Raw genomic sequence first — 19,776 nt, 5'->3', positions numbered from 1 at the left:
CCCAAATGCTCGTCAGGGACGCCCTTCTTTTTTCCATTATTGGCTGAGGACACCCATCTCTTTTTTTTTTTTAATTCTTTTTATTAACTCTTTCTTTACATAACATCCATATAGCTAAACATATTTATCGCAAAACTTTCTCATATATATATCAACAACAGAGGACACCCATCTCTTAATCACGCCCCAGTCCCGCCTTCTGTACGGTGCCGACACGCCCCCGTGAACTTTGGTCATCCCCGTGACAGAAAGCAGTTGAGGACGTCCAAAATCGGCTTTCGATTATGCCGATTTGGGCGACCCCGGGAAAAGGACGTCCATCTCCCGATTTGTGTCAAAAGATGCCCATCTTTTGACACAAAAGATGCCCTTCTCTTTCGAAAATAAGCCTGATAGTCAGCCAGTCAAGTGGCAATAGTACGTTTGGTGATGGGAATCCCTAATCTGTTATGGTTGAAGGAAGCAAAAAGCTGGAAGGACTTCCCTATGAGGTTTTGTACTCTCCAGATAATACCCTAGAGCACACTTGCAGTCTAAGGTATGCAGTGCTGCTGCTCCAGGATGAGAGTGTGGCTTAGGGAAGAAGACTGGAAGCACAATGAACTGAATGAAGTGGAATTCCGATACCACTTTAGGGAGGAATTTTGGGTAGGTTTGGAGAACAACCTTGACGTGGTAAAACTTGGTGTAAGGAGGGTCTACCACAAGGGCTTGAAGTTCAATTACTCTTCTGGCAGAAGTAAGTGCTATTAAGAACAAAACTTTCTACGTGAGGAACTTCAGAAAACAGGAATGAAGTGGCTGAAATAGGTTTCATGAGAGCTGTGAGAATAACATCAAGATCCCATGCCCCCGGAGGTGGTTTGATAGGAGGTTTGGTATGAAATAACCTTTCATGAATCTATCAAGGGATGAATGGAAATTGGCTTATCAACTCTAGAGTGAAAAGTGCTAATGGCACTCAAGTGTACTCTGACTATTTTGAGGCCACAATCAGAAAGATGGAGGAGATACTCCATAAGAGTAGGAAGAGAGCACGTAGCAGGGTTGAGTGATCTGGCTGTACACCAGAGGGAAAATCTTCTCCACTTGAAGCAGTAACATTTTCCTAGAAGCTAATAATATTCTAGAGACTCCTTCTGGAAAGGTAAAGAAACATAAACCTATGTCGTCAAAAATCAAGCCATCGGGGCCAGACAGCGGGGGTCTGGATGAAGAAGAGATCCCTTGTTATGAGTTATTAGGGTTGAAAAAGTAGCTAACCTCAATGGTTCCTTGGACAATTAACTCTAGGAGAAGAGGGAACCAAATTTGATGTGGCCAGTAGGAAACAATTAGGATCATGGTCCCTTGGTCTAAACATAGTTTGAGAAGAGTTTTCCCTAAGAGAGGCAATGGGGAAATGCCGTATAGAAGGTCTATTCCCCAATGGAACAGGAAGGCATCTGGGGCTGCACAGCTGGGAGCATAGATTCTGGAACAAAAGTGGGGAAGCTTGTCATACTGCGGAGTGAAGAGGTTGATCACTGGGGGGTCCCCACTGCTGGAATATTTGAAGAGCTACCAGCATGCAGAGGGCCCATTCATGAGGCTGAAGGACTCTGCTCAATTTGTCTGCCACAGCATTCTTTTTGCCAGCTAGATAAACAGATGTTGTAGAGATGTTTCAAGAAGCTGCCCAAGTCCATATCAGGATTGCTTGTTGACAGAGGTGGTAAGAACCTGTTCCTCCTTGTTTGTCTATGCAATTGAGTATTACCTGATCAAGGAAAGTTTTGAGGGCACTCCAGGCTGTTCAAAATTCCAGGAGACTGATATGATGTCGTTTCTCCCGTGGGTCTAAGAACCCCATGTGTGGAGACCATTGAGGTGAGCATCCCAACCTACCATGGAGGCATCCATGCTGAGGATTTTGTGATGTGGAAGGGACTGAAATGGATGTCCTCTGGTGAGATTCTGGGACACCATCCACCACTGTAGAGAGTGGCGGAGCTGTGGAGAACTCAAACACAGGCTGAGAGCAATCCCATGGCTTGGCACCACTGAGAGAAGAGCATTCACTGAGGAATTCGGAATTGGAGCTGAGCCAATGGTGTTACGTGGACTGAACACACCAGTTATGGGGGTCTGTGTCTGAAATGGTCCTATTACATCGAGTACACTTCTTAAAGCCACTCAGTTGCAGAAATTTGGAATGGACGGCCCATTTGTGGATATGATATAAATTATACCAATCCCTTGTCTGCAGTTTGTCTTAATAATACTGTCTCACACTTTTTCCCATTGGCTAGAGGTACACAGCAGGAGTGTCCACTGTCTCCCCTCCTGTTTGTCCTTGACTTAGAGCCCTTGTTAATAACTATTCGGGCAGATCCGGAAGTTCAAGTTCTGCAGGTGGGTCAGGAAAGTATAAAATATATGGCCCTTGCTGATGACACGTTATTTGTCCTGACGCAGTCAAGGTTGCCATTGCTACACTTCTTGCACTTGGTAAAAGTTCATGGGCAGAGATATAATGTGGCATGTATCATGCATCATTTGTTGGACTGGATTAATGGTACTAATGGTATTACTTTTTTCACCCCTTTGGCCTTGGAATGACAGCATGTGGATACAACTCATCTACTTTATTTTCTTCATACGAGTGCATCTACACAGATTGTGGTTACAAAATCTTATCCTTTGTTGCATTCCATGAGACAAGGCTGGAGGTGGCTGTGTAAACAACTGAAACTTTCTACTTCATCTACCGTGCTACTTCCTTTGTAGGGGAATAAAGATTCGGACCCCGATTTCTCCAAATTATATCTGAAATAATGGAGTGCACGGGGCTTGATTTATGTTTGTGATTTGGTGAGGGAGGAAAGTACATTAAAACCTTTTGCAGAGCTCCAAGAAGGTGGCTATTTGTAGCCTACAGACTGGTTATATTACACCCAGATTCAGCACTATATTTCAACACTGGATGTATCCTCCTTGGGTGAGGATGCAGTGGACTTGTTGGTGGAAACTTTGATGCTTACTCGTACAACAAAGAACCAACTATCTTTTTTACAAATCAGCTTGAAGAGCTTTGCTACTCATTGGGATTATGAGCAGTTAGCCAGGCAGTGGAATGCGGAACTGCTTCCGGAAGAACACAATACTGGTGAAGGCCTAAGGCTGTTGATGATACATTTTAAACTTCTTAACCGGTCTGCATATTTACAGGAACATCAGTACAAATTTCTTTTGCAGTATTATTTTTCTCCTGCTCGGGCTTAAAATAGCTGATTTGGCTGCTTGCCCTAATGTGGAGATACTCCAGCAACTTTGATGAATATATTTTGGACGTGAGCTAGTTTGTTCCTTTTGGAGAACTATACTGATTTATTTGTGCTCTCTTATTGATAAATGTATTCCTTTGCAAGCTAACATTTTATTATTTTCTAATTTTATTTCATTGGGATTGCAAAAGGGACCTAATTTAGGGAGTCTTTTACTAAAGCTTAGCTCGAGTTATCTGCAGCAGGGCCCATTTTATTCTTATGTGCCCTACTGCAGAAAACTCGTGCTAAGCTTTAGTAAAAGACCCCCTTATTGTTGCATAAGGCATTCTTTGTGGCTCAGCGATGCCTTTTGTTTCACTGGTGACAACAGGACCCTCCTTCTATGACTTTTTGGACGAATGAACTTCTTTATTTCTTGAAAATGGAAAGGTTGGATGCCAGATTTGACTCTCCTAACATCTGGCATCAATTTCAACAAACATGGTCTTTCGGTTTTGGACTCCTTATCACATAGAGCCCAGAGTTCATTATTAAATTTGTAAACTAGAGCTGATTTTTTTGAGGGGGTAGGTATGGGGAAGGTGGGTGGGATTTGGTATATATGTATCTCATGTCTCATGGCTTGGGTCACAGTGAAGGAATAACATGGATGACTCAGGTTGAGATGTTCTCTGTTTTTATGCTAATTAGGTGGTAGGATTCGAGTTTGGGTGGGGTGGGGTAGGGGGTATTGAGTACATTCAACAACAAAATTAGTCACGTTTTCTAGTATTGTAAGTTATTAATTATTTTTTTTTTCTGTTGTGACTAACAAAAATCATATACAAAAAAAAAATAAGCCACTCAGCACCCTCGTTGAAACAGAGGAAAATACGGCTGACACAAAGTCTAAAGGTTCAATAGACCGGGGAACTTGAGTAGTTCTGCACCCAAAAATGGTTGATGCTTCCCGGCCAAAAGAAAGGCTCAGAGGCCTCAAAGGCAGAAAAAGAGAAAAATTAATAAAGAAAAAAAGAAAAATATGAAAAAAAATATCCCCAAAACAGGAAGGCACCAAAAAAGAAAAGGAGAGATTAGAAACCTAACCCTCTATGCTCCATAGAAAATGCTAGACTGCTGGTCCGGTGCTCGAGTGTCGGGAGGGAAGGCATCAGTGTATGCACAGTTGGGACACTCCCTCAAAGTTTTGAAGTGACAGTGCACTACGGCGGTGTCTGCACCAGGCTCCGTGGATGATGTCACCCAAATGTGAGAATATCACACCTGCTTGTCCTCAGAGAGCGCTCCTTACAGTTAACATGGCAGCTAATACAGTACAGCTAACACCAACTCAAGAGGTGTAGCTAAGTTCATCAGACATTATCAGCCATGTCATTAAAGCATAGTGCTGACTTTCTTTGCATTAAGTGCACAACTGACTTCCCCAAAGTGCTACGAATGTCTTCAACAAAGATCAGATAAGGATTGTTCATGCTTGTCTGAAAGCTTTACAGTTGATATAAAATTCTACTGCGAGGCTAGTGACCTGTGGACCTCATCAGCAACATATTACTCCTGTTTTATAAAGACTGCGTTGGTTACTGGTACAGTATTGGATTCTATTTAAAGTTCTGGTGGTAATTTCTTTTGGGGGGGGTGTTTATTATGAGTTCTCTTACTGTTTGTCTTAATCTTTACAGCTATATCAGCCTGCAAGGCCATTGAGATCTGATGGGAGGCGGGAACAGCGTTGTGTGCCACCATTCCATAGAAAACATTATGTAGATACAAGGACAGCATCTTTTTCAGCTGCAGGTCCTCTGTCTCGGAATAAGCTGTCCTTTGCTTTGAGGCATTAATGTGAAATTACAGCCTTTTGAAAACAGCTAAAATCACATTTTTTATGCAGGTCTTTGGTTGCATAAATGTAGAATTTGCTGGCAGTTATTTTAATGATATGTCTAAAAGGCGTATTTTGTTTTACCCTTGTTGTGTTTGTTCTTATGAATCTGAATTCAATGTAATGCCGATTTTTAAAAAAGGTTCCAGGGGAGATCAAGGAAATTATAGACCGGTGAGTCTGATGTCGGTGCCAGGCAAAATGGTAGAGACTATTATAAAGAACATATTCAAAAGCATGATTTAATGAGACAAAGTCAACATGGATTTAGTGAAGGGAAATCTTGCCTCACCAATCTACTACATTTCTTTGAAGGGGTGAACAAACATGTAGATAAAGGAGAGCCGGTTGATATGGAGGGGCATAATGGAACAGAAACGCCTATCTCCATGGGCGTTAATCTCCGAGAACGGGTCCGTGAAGGGGCGGACCGAACCGTATTATCGATAAAAAATAGACGCCCATGTTTTATTCGCCAATGTGTGAGCTGGGCGTTTTTGCTTTTCAGCGATAATGGAAAAGGAAAGTGCCCAGCTCAAAAACGAATAAATCCAAGGCATTTGTTCGTGGGAGGGGCCAGGATTCGTAGTGCACTGGTCCCCCTCACATGCCAGGACACCAACCGGGCACCCTAGGGGGCACTTTTACAAAAACAAAAAAACAGGTAAAAGAGCTCCCAGGTGCATAGCACCCTTCCATTGTGTGTTGAGCCCCCCAAATCCCCCTCAAAACCCACTGCCCACAAGTCTACACCATTACTATAGCCCTAAGGGGTGAAGAGGGGCACCTACATGTGGGTACAGTGGGTTTGGGGGGGTTGGACGACTAATAAGCATTAAGCAGCACAATTGTAACAGGTAGGGGGGATGGGCCTGGGTCCACCTGCCTGACGTCCACTGCACCCCCTAACAACTGCTCCAGGGACCTGCATACTGCTGTCTGGGAGGAGGGTATGACATTTGAGGGTGAAAATAAAAAGTTGTGAAACATCATTTTTTTGTGGTGGGAGGGGGTTAGTGACCACTGGGGGAGTCAGGGGAGGTCATCCCCGATTCCCTCTGGGGGTAATCTGGTCATTTAGGGCACTTTTTGGGGCCTTATTCGTGAAAAAACAGGGTCCAGGAAAAGTGCCCTAAATTCTAGCTACAAACGCATCCATTATCGGCGAAGGGCACCCATCTCTGTTCGGGTGATAACCACGCCCCAGTTCCGCCTTCGACACGCCTTCGACACGCCCCCGTCCACTTTGTCCGCATCCGCGACGGAGTGCAGTTGAAAGCGTCCCAAATTCGGCTTTTGATTATACCGCGTTATTCGTTTTTGTGAGATAAACGCCCATCTCCCGATTTAGGTCGGAACTTGGGCGTTTTTCTCGTTCGATTATAAGCTGGATAGTGTATCTGGATTTTCAGAAGGTGTTTCACAAAGAACCTCATGAAAGACTCCAGAGGAAATTGGAGAGTCATGGGATAGGAGGTAGTGTTCTATTGTGGATTAAAAACTGAGAGTAGGGTTAAATGGTCAGTATCCTCAATGGAGAAGGGTAGTTAGTGGGGTTCCCCAGGGGTCTGTGCTAGGACCGCTGCTTTTTAACATATTTATAAATGGCCTAGAGATGGGACTAACTACTGAGGTAATTAAATTTGCTGATGACACAAAGTTATTCAAAGTCATTAAATCGCGGGAGGATTGTGAAAAATTACAAGAGGACCTTACGAGACTGGGAGACTGGGCGTCTAAATGGCAGATGACGTTTAATGTGAGCAAGTGCAAAGTAATGCATGTGGGAAAGAGGAACCTGAATTATAGCTATGTCATGCAAGGTTCCACATTAGGAGTCACAGACCAAGAAAGGGATCTAGGTGTCGTTGTTGATGATACGTTGAAACCTTCTGAATGTTATGTATTATTAGGAAAGGAATGGAAAACAAAAATGAGGATGTTATAATGCCTTTGTATCACTCCATGGTGCGACTGCACCTCGAATATTGTGTTCAATTCTGGTCACCGCATCTCAAAAAAGATATAGTGGAATTAGAAAAGGTACAGAGAAGGGCAACGAAAATGATAAAAGGGATGGGACGATTTCCCTGTGAGGAAAGGCTAAAGCAGCTAGGGCTCTTCAGCTTGGAGAAAAGGCAGCTGAGGGGAGATATGATAGAGGTCTATAAAATAATGAGTGGAGTTGAACGGGTAGATGTGAAGCGTCTGTTTACGATTTCCAAAAATACTAGGACTAGGGGGCATGCGATGAAGCTACAATGTAGTAAATTTAAAACGAATCGGAGAACATTTTTCTTCATGTAACGTGTAATTAAACTCTGGAATTTGTTGCCAGAGAATGTGGTAAAGGCGGTTAGCTTAGCGGAGTTTAAAAAAAGGTTTGGACGGCTTCCTAAAGAAAAAGTCCATAGACCATTATTAAATGGACTTGGAGAAAATCCACTATTTCTGGGATAAGCAGTATAGAATGTTTTGTACTTTTTTGGGATCTTGCCAGGTATTTGTGACCTGGATTGGCCACTGTTCGAAACAGGATGCTGGGCTTGATGGACCTTTGGTCTTTTTGGTCTTTCCCAGTATGGCAATACTAATGTACTTATGTAATAGGTTGTAAACAGATAATAAATGACAAAATAAATAAAAACAGAAACGTTTTACAGAAACTGTGTGTTAATTTTGGCAATTACTGCATACTAATTGCAGCTTAGTAAATAGGAGCCAGAGAGTAGTACAACCTTTCTGTAAACTCCCACTCAGCTGATTTTAACAGTCTTCTGACCTGGCAATGATGCATTATTCAGAAGACTTGTTAACTGAGGTTGTCTCACACCATCCTGTGCCTTCAGTGCTGAAACCGGTGATGGCAGGTTAACAGCTTTCTTCGGAGTCTGTAACAATGGCAAAGATTTCAAAAAGTCTGAAGTAAAACAATTAGTTACAATCACTGTAAGGCCTTAATCTGTAACTCACAGTTTTATATGGCTCCTTAATAACAAAATTAAAAGAAGGCAAAAAAAAAAAAAGACTGAAACATGACTTAATTTTAGCAAACGTTGTTTCCTTATAGATTAAAAGGCAATTTTCAAACAGCCTCTGCGGTGCAAATTGCACAAGTGCTTTTAATGCCCACACTTTTTGCAAATTTACAAGGAGAAATTGCCTCCACTGTTTCTTTGAAAATTACAACTGCAAAATGTGTGCAGTGAAGCATCTACAAAATTTGCAACTGCTATTCGTGCAGGTGGTCAACTGGCATCAAAACAGTACTGTGTGTCTTGAGAGCTTCCTAAACTCAGTGGCATTCCTAGCCTGGCTGACACCCGGGGCGGAGCGCCGATGCGCTTTCCCCCGGGTGCAGCACAGCCCCCCCCTCCCCCCGGCGAAACAACACCCCCCCCCCGGGTGCAGTGCAGCGCTGCCCCCCTCCCCGGCGAAACTACACCCCCCCCCGGGGGCAGCGCGACCCCCCCCCCCGGGTGCATTTTTACCTGCTGAGGGGGTGCTGCGCGCCTGTTAGTTCCGAGTCTGCTCGTTCCCTCCCTGCTGCTCCCTCTGCCCCGGAACAGGAAGTAACCTGTTCCATGCAGAGGGAACAGCAGGGAGGGAACGAGCGGACTCGGAGCCAACAGGCGCACGGCACCCCCCCCCCAGCGGCGTGCACCCGAGGCAGACCGCCCCCACCGCCCCCCCCCCCCTTGGTACGCCACTGCCTAAACTTGTGGAATAGTAAAAGAAGTAGGCCAGTGACACAGATGAGGATTCTGGAAATGTCTCCTGCTCCTGCCTCTTGTATGCAAACCTTGTAGATGCAACATAATCCAGCTTTTAAAAACCTCCAAAATCCAACGCCTATAAACACATCAAGTTTTAAGAAACAGTTCATCATAACCTTTTATTTTTGACTTTTTTTTAGAGCTACACACCTGGAGCTAAACAAAATTTATCTGAGTTATATTCAGCTGCTGCTTTAAAATAAATCTTACAGATGTTTTGTACTTTTGTTTTAAAACGTTTTAGTGATTTTATAATTCTTACGAATTGCCAACATAGGGGCCCTTTTACAAAGCTGCAGCAAACTGTAGCCTTAAACAGGTCTTTCTTGCATGCTAAGGCCATTTTTACTGAAGGGGTAAAATGGCTGATTTTCTGATTTTTTTTTTCATTAATGGCCACATGCTAATTTTCCCATTAGGTGTTAGGGACTCACACGCTAAAGCTAAACTAATCAGTTAGTGCACAACAATGCTGACATGCTAACCAATTTGCATAGACACACCCTGTGAAGAAATAGTGGGTGTCTTTTACTAAAGCTTAGCTCGAGTTATCTGCAACAGAGCCCATAGGAATAAAATGCAGTTAACTTGAGCTAAGCTTTAGTAAAAGACCTCCAGTGGTTTTAAGCCTGTAAAATGTATTGGATATTTTCCTGTTTTAATTGTCTGAAGTGTATTTCTCCTATTTGGACAGCAGATGGTGCATGTTTATACTTAAAGCTGTTACCGAGGGCTGACTTCTCTTTCTTTTATTTGACACAAAGATAATAGGAAGTGACTGTAGTGATATAACCAGTTTTTATTTGAAACTTGAATGTTCTGAGCTCTGATTGGCCTGGAGTTTTCAAATTACCCAGCAGATGCTGGCTGTTGCTTCAGTCTTAGCCCAGAAGAAGAGGGAGACAGATCTCTTTGCTAAGGCTCTGTGCACAAATATATCTCCTGATCTTCCTAGGTACTGTTTAGGCAGTATACAAATGTTTAGTTAGTTTTCTAATTGATCCATTCTTCAGTTACTTGTTACTGTTTGCTATTTGCTCATTCTTTTTGCCCACTGTTTCAAGTACTGAGAATAAACACATTTGTTTGTTCGTTCTACCTCTCTAGACTGATAAAGAATCTTGGTGGTTTCAGTGTTGAGTCTGTGAGTGTTTCTCTGGGAACTGAGGGACCATTGGGAGTGTGGCCTCCAGTAACCTAGAAATCACTGAGGATAATTTGGGAGCGGGAGACTTGCCCAGAAGCGGTTGTGACCAGTTGGTAGGAGGAGGGTGCTAGCGTAGAGCATGAGCGGCAGGTGCAGGAGGACCTGAGCTGTGCTGGGGATAGACCCTCTAAGTGGCCACGGGGTAATCCCAGGCGGGTGGCTAGGCATTTCATGATAGATCTGTCCTTCTTTTTTGGTGGTAAAATGGTTGGATTGTCAGGTTCAGTGTGTGGCGTGAAGGTCACCATCCACTGAGTGGTTCAGAGTCTTTTTTATCTGTAACCTCCAGACACAGAGCACAGTGAACAAGTGCTGCAGTAACAGGGTCCCTTTCCTGTTGGTTTTTTTTGGTAGTGTTAGGAGATTAGCAGTGTGCTGATGACAACTGGCAGCAGCCAGCAGGCACTGGAGATGCCTTTCCTAACACAAGAGCAACTAGATGAGCTCAGCGAAGAAGCTACAGGACTGGCCTGAGCAGAGTTCTCCTGTGGGGAGAGCGGACCCCTTATGGACAGAGGCCTGTGAGTTGGCAGGGCCGGATGCCACATCAGCTGAGATATGGCAGATCTACATGCTAGAGCGGCAGCAGCGAGAGGAACGGAAGGAGCAACAGCAGTGAGAGGAATGGGAAGAGAGACTGCGATGAGAGGAACAGGAGGAGCAACAGCAGCAAGAGGAACAGGAGGAGCGACAGCAGACAAAGGATTAGGAAGAGCAACAGTGGCATGTGGAGCAGGAGTTCCAGTTGCAGAAATTAAAGATGGAGATGGAAATGGCTCATATCCAAACCTCCAGTCCAACCCCCTGCATTGAGGCCCGAGGGAGGATCCACAGCCTGGATCGGGCCCAACTTGTTTTCACAGTTTGATGATACCAGAGGTGATATTGATGGATATCTCACTGCTTTTGAAAAACGTTGCCGCCTCAATGAGATTCCTCAGAAAGACTGGGTGCGCTATCTGGGAGGAAAGCTCACTGGTAGAGCACTTGAGGCATTCCAAGGACTGTCCATGGAGACATGCTCCTAGTTTGAGGAGGAGTGTAAGGCTTTGTTGAACTGTTATGCCATTCCCCCCAAGACCTAGACTAAAGTTCCAGACTTTGCAAAAGGGGATGGATGATACTCACAGCGAGTTTGTGATTCAGTTAAGATACCAGCACCAGCAGTGGCTCAGTGGAGCTGAAGTTAAAACCTTAGAGGACAGCCAAAATCTGATGATCCTGGAGCAGTTTCTTCAGCATTGTCATCTAGAGGTGAGGGAACATGTTCAAGATCGCCAGCCCCATACTCCAGAGAAGGCAGCTAAGTTGGCTGACATCTTCATGGCCAACCATCTCTGGCTTCTGCTGTCCATATCCACAGAAGCCAGTATCTAAGGGCAGCCAGGGCCCTAAGCCAAATATCTCTGCCACCTCAGAGACTGTCAGCAAACCCTCAGTGTTCCCCAAAAACCTAAGACTTTAGGCATGAGCATTCTTGTTATCAGTGTGGGTGTATAGGACATTTCAAAGCAGATTGCCCAGATAATCCCAAGACTACACTAAAGAGCATTCCAGTTCCTGCTAGCGGTTTTCATGGGTAGCTCCAGTACCATGAAGGAGGCCCACACAGTTGCCACTGCACAAAATGTTACTGGTCATTCATCAAGCAAGGAAGCAGATGGATTTCCACAACACTACAGTACTCCAGTAACTGAGAACCAGACCCAGGTGACTGGGCTTGTGGACACTGGCTCTAGCATGACTTTGTTATGACCAGAGCTAGTGCCGAAGACGCTATTCTCCCAGAGCACACTGCAGAGGTAGTGTCAGCCAATGGATCCAGAGAGACTGTACCCATTGCTCGAGTATTCCTGGACTGGGGTACCAAGCCTCGATACAGAGAAGTAGGCATAATGAAAAATATGCTGGTACCAATGCTGTGTAAGATCGACATGGGTCCAATGAACATTATCCTTGATAGCGGAATCAGCATTTCCGCAATAGTGACCTGTAGTCAGGCCAGGGTGGCCCAACAAGCAGAAGCAGCAGCAGCAGAGATCACTTCTCCAGTTCTAGATCCTGTGTCAGTCCAGGTGGAACCAGCTGACCAAGCGACAGAAGGCGGCGCTTCAGTGCTTCCAGCAGCACCAGTTCCAGAGGTGACTGAGGCCATGAGTATGGAACAGCCTGACTTAACTGACACACCTATTGATCAGACTGATGACCCTGATTTGTCAGAGTCACCAGCAGAGACCCTTCCAGATATGAATACTGATATAAGACAGAGACATGCTTTTCAGGAAGCACAGCGCTCTGACCCTGACCTGGAAGCTCTGAGGCAGAGGGCTGGTCAGCCAACCAATGAGACTGGTAAAGATCATATCCTATGGAAAGGGGGCTTGTTGTAGGTCCTGGACAGCAGGGAAGCAGCTTATAGTGCCCAGGGCATACAGAGAACAACTTCTACAGATTGCACACGACATTCCACTAGCAGGACATCAGAGGGTGACACGCATATGCACAAGATTGACCCAGCCTATTGGCTGGGAGTATCTTAAACTGTAGATGACTATTGTCAAACATCTGATGCATGCCAGAGAGTGGGTAAGACCCAAGATCATCCCCGAACTCCCCTGAAACCTTTACCCATTATCAGTGAGATAATAGCTGTGGATATAGTGGGGCCTTCAGCTGTCCCTAGCCAGACTGGGAAAAGATAAATATTGACAGTGGTGGACTTTGCTACCAGATATCCTGAAGTGGTAGCCTTATCCTCCATAGAATCAGAGAAAATTGCCACTGCCCTGCTAGAAATATTTTCCCTGGTAGGATATCCACGAGAAATGGTCTCAGACCAAGGGACACAGTTTATGAACCAAAATCTGTGGGCACACTGTTGAATGAAATCTGTATGTACCATACCATATCACCCTGAAAGTAATGGGTTGGTGGAGAGATTTAATGGTACATGAAAGCACATGTTAAAGACTTTCGTAGAAACAGGAGACTGAGACTGGGGAAAATACTTACCCTACCTACTTTTTGCATACAGAGAAGTGCCTCAGGAGTCTAAAGGGTTCTCCTCCCATTTGAGTTGCTTTATGGCCGGAGAGTGAGAGGGCCCCTTGAACTAATAAGAGAACACTGCGAGGGGAAAGTTGATACCTCTGACACCCATGTAGTTGAATATGTAGTTAATATGTGGCAGAGATTAGAAGAACTTGTGGGCTTGCAGGCAGCCCAAACTAAGCAAAAGACCTGGTATGATCTTAAGGCCCAAAATAGAGAGTTCTATGAGGGCCAGCAGGTACTTGTTTTAGTCCCAGTTTGCCAGAATAAACTTCAAGCTAATTGGGCGGGACTTTACAAGGTCATAAGGCGCCTGAATGGTACAAACTATGTTATACCTATGGACTCTCAAGACAGAAAGCAGCGCACTTTTCATATAAATATGTTAAAGGCCTATGCAAATCACACAGCTATGGTGTAAGCTGTATGCAGATTACCAGAAGAGTGTCAGGATAGTGAGCCCATACCTGACCTCTTAGCAAAGACTTTACCAGAGGGATCTATACAACAAATTGTAGTGCGCCATTTTCTGTTCCAGTGAGATTGGAGACGGAGATATTTTACAGGCTTGGGATTGCGTATATTGTGGAAGATTCCCCTGAAGCAGCGACTATATCTAGCGAAACAGGACTTCCCTGTCGGGACCTTTTGAATGTCAAGAACATATTGGATACGGCTGGACTTTCTAAGCATTCACATATTGAGATAAGTACTCTTGCCAAGCTTGAATGTATATGAAAACAGTGTCTCTTATGCATCTGTTTGTTGGGACTTGAAATTCATGAGAAATTAAGTGGAGTTTTTTTTGAGACCCATGACTGATAAGGCCTCCTCATTATACAAAAGGCTTGTCCTTTAAGAACGAGGATTAGCCGAGTGACCTGAGGTCTTTTTTTCTCCACTTTTTTGTACTTTTTTGTAGTTTTATTAGAAGTGTCCCTCAAACACGTTGCATAACTGGTAGGAGAGTGACAGTATTAGAGCAATTAACCCCCCACCCAGCAGTTAGAAGCAGTATTGCAAAAGTATGCTGATGTATTTTCCACTAAACCAGGACTTACCCATTTGGCTAATCACAATGTAAAGACGGGTGGCCATGACCCGCTGAAGCAGGGTCCCTACTGAATATCTACTAAGGTGGGAAGGCAAATGAAGCAGGAGATTGATGAGATGCTAGGTGTTATCAAGAAGTCTCATACTCCCTAGACTTCTCCTGTAGTTCTTGTTCCCAAGAAAGATGGCACAACCAACTTCTGTGTGGATTACAGGAAACTTAATGATTGTACTGTATCTGACACCTATCTGATGCCCCGGATGGCTAAGTTACTAGACCATTTAGCTGGGGCCCAATACCTGGCTCCTTAGCCGTGGGTACTGGCAGATCCCCCTAACAGCTGCTGCTCAGGAGCGATCAGCATTTATTACCCCATTTGGTTTGTATGAGTTTACTGTAATGCCTTCTGGAATGAAAAATGCCCCTGGTACATTTCAGTCTTTAGTGAATCGTCTGTTAGATGGACTTCAGGAGCATGCTAGGGCTTATCTTGATGATATTGTTGTGTATCAGACTTGGAATCACCACCTGATCCATTCGAGTGGAGTACTGGACTGGAGCAGGGAGGCCTGCCCGACTATAAAACCCAGCAAATGCCAGGTGGGGATGGCAGAAGTGCAATATTTAAGGCACAGAGTGGAAGGTAGACAGCAGAAGCCTGAACCACCTAAGGTAGAAGCTATACAAACTTGGCCCACTCCTCAAACTAAAAGGCAAGTGTTGGCCTTCCTTGGAACAGCGGGGTATTACAGGAAGTTTGTGCCTCAGTACAGTACCTTAGCCAAGCCCTTAACTGACCTGACTAAAAAGAGACTACCCCAAATAGTTACCTGGTCACCAGAGTGTGAAGCGGCCTTCCAGTCATTAAAGACAGCATTAGACATTGATCCACTACTAGCTGCACCTGACTACCAACAAAGATTTGTGGTACAGACTGATGCCTCGGCATATGGCATTGGGGCTGTACTCAGTCAAGTGAATAGCAGAGGGGAGGAGCACCCCATTGTGTATCTAAGTCGCAAGCTCTTTGACAAAGACGTAGCCTATGCCACTATTGAAAAGGAGTGCCTGGCCTCTGTATGGGCCCCTAAGAAGTTACAACCATATCTGTATGGGTAAGACTTTACTGTCATCACAGATCACAATCCATTGGTCTGGCAAAGAGGGTCTCACGAGAGAATGGGAAGCTACTCTGGTGGAGCCTGTCTCTGCAAATGGACAACTTCACCATACAGCACCGGAAAGGTGGTGAACATAGTAACACTGATGGCCTCTCCAGAAAGGAAGAGCCAGAACCACCCTGACATTGGACTATTGAGACCCGATCAGCGATCTATGGAGGCTGCAGTCCGGGATCTCTCTCTTATGGGGGGATGTGTGAAGAAATAGTGTGTTTTAAGCCTGTAAAATGTATTGGATATTTTCCTGTTTTAATTATGCCTGAAGTGTATTTCTCCTATTTGGCCAACAGATGGTGCATGTTTATGCTTAAAGCTGTTACCGAGGACTGACTTCTTTTTCTTTTATTTGGAACACAGATAATAGGAAGTGCCTGTAGTGATGTAGCCAGTTTTTATTTTAAATGACTGTTCTGGGCTCTGATTGGCATAGAGTTTTGAAATTTCCCAGCAGATGCTGGCTGTTGCTTCAGTCTTAGCCCGGAAGAAGAGGGAGACAGATCTCTCTACTAAGACTCTGTGAACAATTATATGCCTGATTTTCCCAGGTACTGTTTAGCCAGTATGCAAATGTTTAGTTAGTGTTATAATTGATCCATTTTTCAGTTACTTGTTACTGTTTGCTATTTGCACATTTTTGTCCACTGTTCAGTATTTTTATGAGAATAAACACAATTTTTTGGTCATTCTGCCTGTCTGGTCTGATAAAGAATCCTGGTAGTTTGTGTGTTGAGTCTGAAGGGAACTGAAGGGAGTTTTTGGGAACTGAAGGACCACTGGGAGTGTGGCCTCTAGTAACCTAAAAATCACTGGGGATAATTTCAGAGCGGGAGACTCGCCCAGAGGCAGATGTGACCCAATCGGTGGGAGGAGGGTGCATGAGCGGCAGGTACAGGCATATCTGAGCTGTGCTGGAGATACCTTGAAGTGGCTGTGGGGTAAACCCAGGTGGGTGGCTAGGCATTTCATGACACACCCAGTCTGCTTCCCCCCACCCCAGACATGCCCCCTCAGCAAAAAATGTTAAAATATTCAGTACGTGGGTAGTATGTGCATATCGTCCCGCAGTAAGCCCTTTAAAGATGCAGTAAGCACATTAGTTCTTACTGCAGCTTGTAAAAGGACCCTATAATATTTTAATAAATATTTTAAAGACAAAATGTCTACAGCAAGCATAGCAAAAAAAATTAACATTTCAGTACACAAATGCAATACTGTATAAGCATAACAATGCAGTTCCTGTGATTCAACAGATACTTAATTAGACATACCTGACAACAGGAATGTGGCTGCTGTGTTACTGCAACTGGGGTATGACTGTATGCAGATTTGGAAGAGAGCACTGGAAGACGATGTGATACGCTGACTGAAACTTGGGTTCTGTTCTGATGGGCAAGTTGATCTCCAACAAAATTTGATTCTGATGCAACAGTCTGAAGAGGTGGCCCCAAATTATGATGTACTGTGCCAGAACTGACAACAGTGAACCGGTTAGGTACTGCCATATTGGACACTGAAGGCTGTCCAGTCGATAATGTAGTGAAATTTGGTCTACCTTGAGAGATACTGCTTTGACTGGGTGATAAATGCAATAATGTAGGAGATGCTTGTTGCAATGGCATCTGCCCACCAACAATTTGAGATGTTCCATGGTTTACTATAACTTGGTTTCCAGGACCTGTGAATGCCTGACCAGATACCAGTTGTACAGCAGCATTCTGATTGTTCAGCATCTGTCCTGCATAAGGCTGATTAGCCCTGACTAAGCTGGTAGAGTTTCTGTTCAGCATAACATGATCAGCAGGAACTTGACTAGGAACAAGATGCGTTGGTTGGGTCTGAAGAATTTGTCCATTTATGGCCTGGACATGTTGAACTGAGTTAGAATTTACTGAGAGACCTGCAGGAATCAGAAACTGATTATGATGCATGTGATGCTGCCCCATTGGAGAATGGATAACAATGTTACCTCCCGTATTACCAACTGTTTGTGCCGTGATGGATTTTCTTGTATTTTGTTGACTAGCAATATTGGTATTCATTTGAGGACCAACTACTGAACTCTGAGGGGAGTGTGCTGAAGTAAAAGGAATTCCTTGTGGTATATGATGCTGTTGTACTCCTAAATTATTCACACTGTAAGCAGTTTGCTGGCCCATTTGAATAGGCTTTGGTTGGATATTAATAGGTATCTTATTAGCATTTGGAGCTAAACCTCTCTGTATAATAATGTTATGGACAGGCAAAGATGTCTGAAAATTAGCATTGCCAAATGGAACAGTTACTGTCTGTCCTGCTGGGCTTGAATTTGAGTTTCCAAACATTGAGTTACCATTAGGAGTCTGTCTGTGAACTAGCAGTCCTCCACTCATATTTGCAGATGCTTGCTGCCCACTGCCTTTCAGAATAATCTGAGATCCGTCAAGGTTGTTAATGGTCATCATAGACGGCGGATTGTTAAATGAACCAATTAGCTGTATTTGCCCAGACCCACTAATATGGCTACTACTGGACAAATGCTGATTGGGAACACTAATTCCCACCTGTTGCATAAAACCATGTTGCACACCCACTGTATTGCTTGCAAAAGATGCTCCAACGGGATGCTGTACAACAGGCACATGAGTAAGTCCTATGGGATGCAGTGTCTGACCTGAGTAGTTACAAACATTAGAAGCCTGAGTAAAGGGTGTTGAGGAGGAAGGATGAAGCTGAGATTGTGTAAACTGTTGGTTAGAACCTATGCTGGCATCCAAATATGCTTCTTCTGCCAAATTCTGTTCTGTAATATTGGCCTCCTGCAGGGATTTTTGAAGAATATCGAAAGGCTGATCCTCACTGAGATCAGGTAAAGAAGAAGATTCAAGGTCATCCTCAAGAAACTGAAGGCTACTTGACAGCTGCAGTCCATCACTGGATCCTTCTCCAAGCTGAATGCTTCCTCCTTTACTGGATGACTTTGAATCAGTATTCTGGAACAAGAAAGAGTCATCATTTTGTGCTCTTAGAAGTACAAGGTTTAGATAATACTTAACAGAGAAGATATCAGATGGTGAGGTATGATTTACATTGCTCTGAATGTACTGCAATGAGGCAAGAGGTTCCTAGGGTTCTGTCTTGTCTGCGATATTCTTTAACATGTATACGTATCCATTGTGTGATATTATATTCAATCTTGGATTATTTTTTCAAATGTATGCAGATTATTTCTTACATCCAGAATGATGTTGCAGATTCTTTGCACACAATATACAAAACACTAGAAAATATTTTTAATTGACTCAGATTAAATTGCTCGAGTCTAAGCTACAAGAAAATCCAGGATTTTAATATCACAGACAAGGTCTACCATTGTAATCCAGAGCATGTTGGTGAATGACAAACAGCACAATAACAATACTTAGGTGTTATTTTAGATTCTAAATTGACAATAAAATCTCATGCTAAAAATTAGTTTAAAAGGCCGCCTAAGTAGAGGAGTGTGGTAGCCGTGTTAGTCCACTCTTAAGGTTATCAATAAAAATCAAACAAAAGAAAACATGGAAAAGAAAATAAGATGATACCTTTTTTATTGGCCATAACTTAATACATTTCTTGATTAGCTTTCGAAGGTTGCCCTTCTTCGTCAGATCAGAAATAAGCAAATGTGCTAGCTGACAGTGTATATAAGTGAAAACATTCAAGCATTACTATGACAGTCTGACAGGGTGGGAGGATGGGGGTGTACAAGGAGAAAAAATCCACAGACAGAATCCCCCTTGTAGTGACATAAAATCCAGAGCTGGAAAAACTGAGGAAAATCATAAGAGATCTACAACCAATATTCCAGGAGGATGAATTACTGAAAGAGATATTCCCATCCCCACCAGTACTGGCCTTCCGACAGCCACCCAACTTAAAACACAAGCTAATCAGAAGTAAACTTCCATCACAGACTGAAAAGGAACAGAAGGGCACACTTCCCTGTAATTTATCCAGTTGCAAACTATGCCAAAAAATTTCACAGGACCCCAAAGTCATCCACAAAGGAAAGATATTCAACATAAAGGGATCTTTCACTTGCTCATCTTCCAATGTGGTATATATCATTCAGTGTAAAAAATGTAACGAAGGATGCTATATTGGAGAAACAGGCCAGATGCTTAAGACATGATTCAATTTACATAGCCATCACATGAACAATACTGGTGCCAGTAGGGCTCCCACACCTGTTGGTCAGCATTTTACAGGACCAGGACACTGTACCAGTGACTTCTCAGTGAGAATCCTGAAAGGTAACTTTAAAACCATACAAGAACGTAAGACCTTTGAAGTCAGAATGATTGAATATTTTAACACCCAACAGAAAGGACTTAACAAAGA

General features: G+C 43.7%; 1 protein-coding gene across 1 annotated transcript in view; it reads right to left on the bottom strand.

The window, feature by feature from the left end:
* BICRAL (BRD4 interacting chromatin remodeling complex associated protein like) overlaps positions 1-19,776 on the bottom strand; it is a 190,277-nt gene that overhangs the window by 42,873 nt on the left and 127,628 nt on the right. Inside the window, exons 5-6 of the mRNA XM_030195782.1 lie at positions 16,686-18,386; positions 7,931-8,039 (exon numbers count right to left, since the gene is read on the bottom strand). Of these exons, the coding sequence (XP_030051642.1) occupies positions 7,931-8,039; positions 16,686-18,386 (1,810 nt within the window). The remainder of the gene's footprint in view (positions 1-7,930; positions 8,040-16,685; positions 18,387-19,776) is intronic.

This window comes from Microcaecilia unicolor, chromosome 3, assembly GCF_901765095.1.
Source record: "Microcaecilia unicolor chromosome 3, aMicUni1.1, whole genome shotgun sequence".
Taxonomy (NCBI): domain Eukaryota; kingdom Metazoa; phylum Chordata; class Amphibia; order Gymnophiona; family Siphonopidae; genus Microcaecilia; species Microcaecilia unicolor.
Note: the sequence above shows the minus strand (reverse complement) of the source record. Positions and strands in the feature narration are given on the sequence as shown.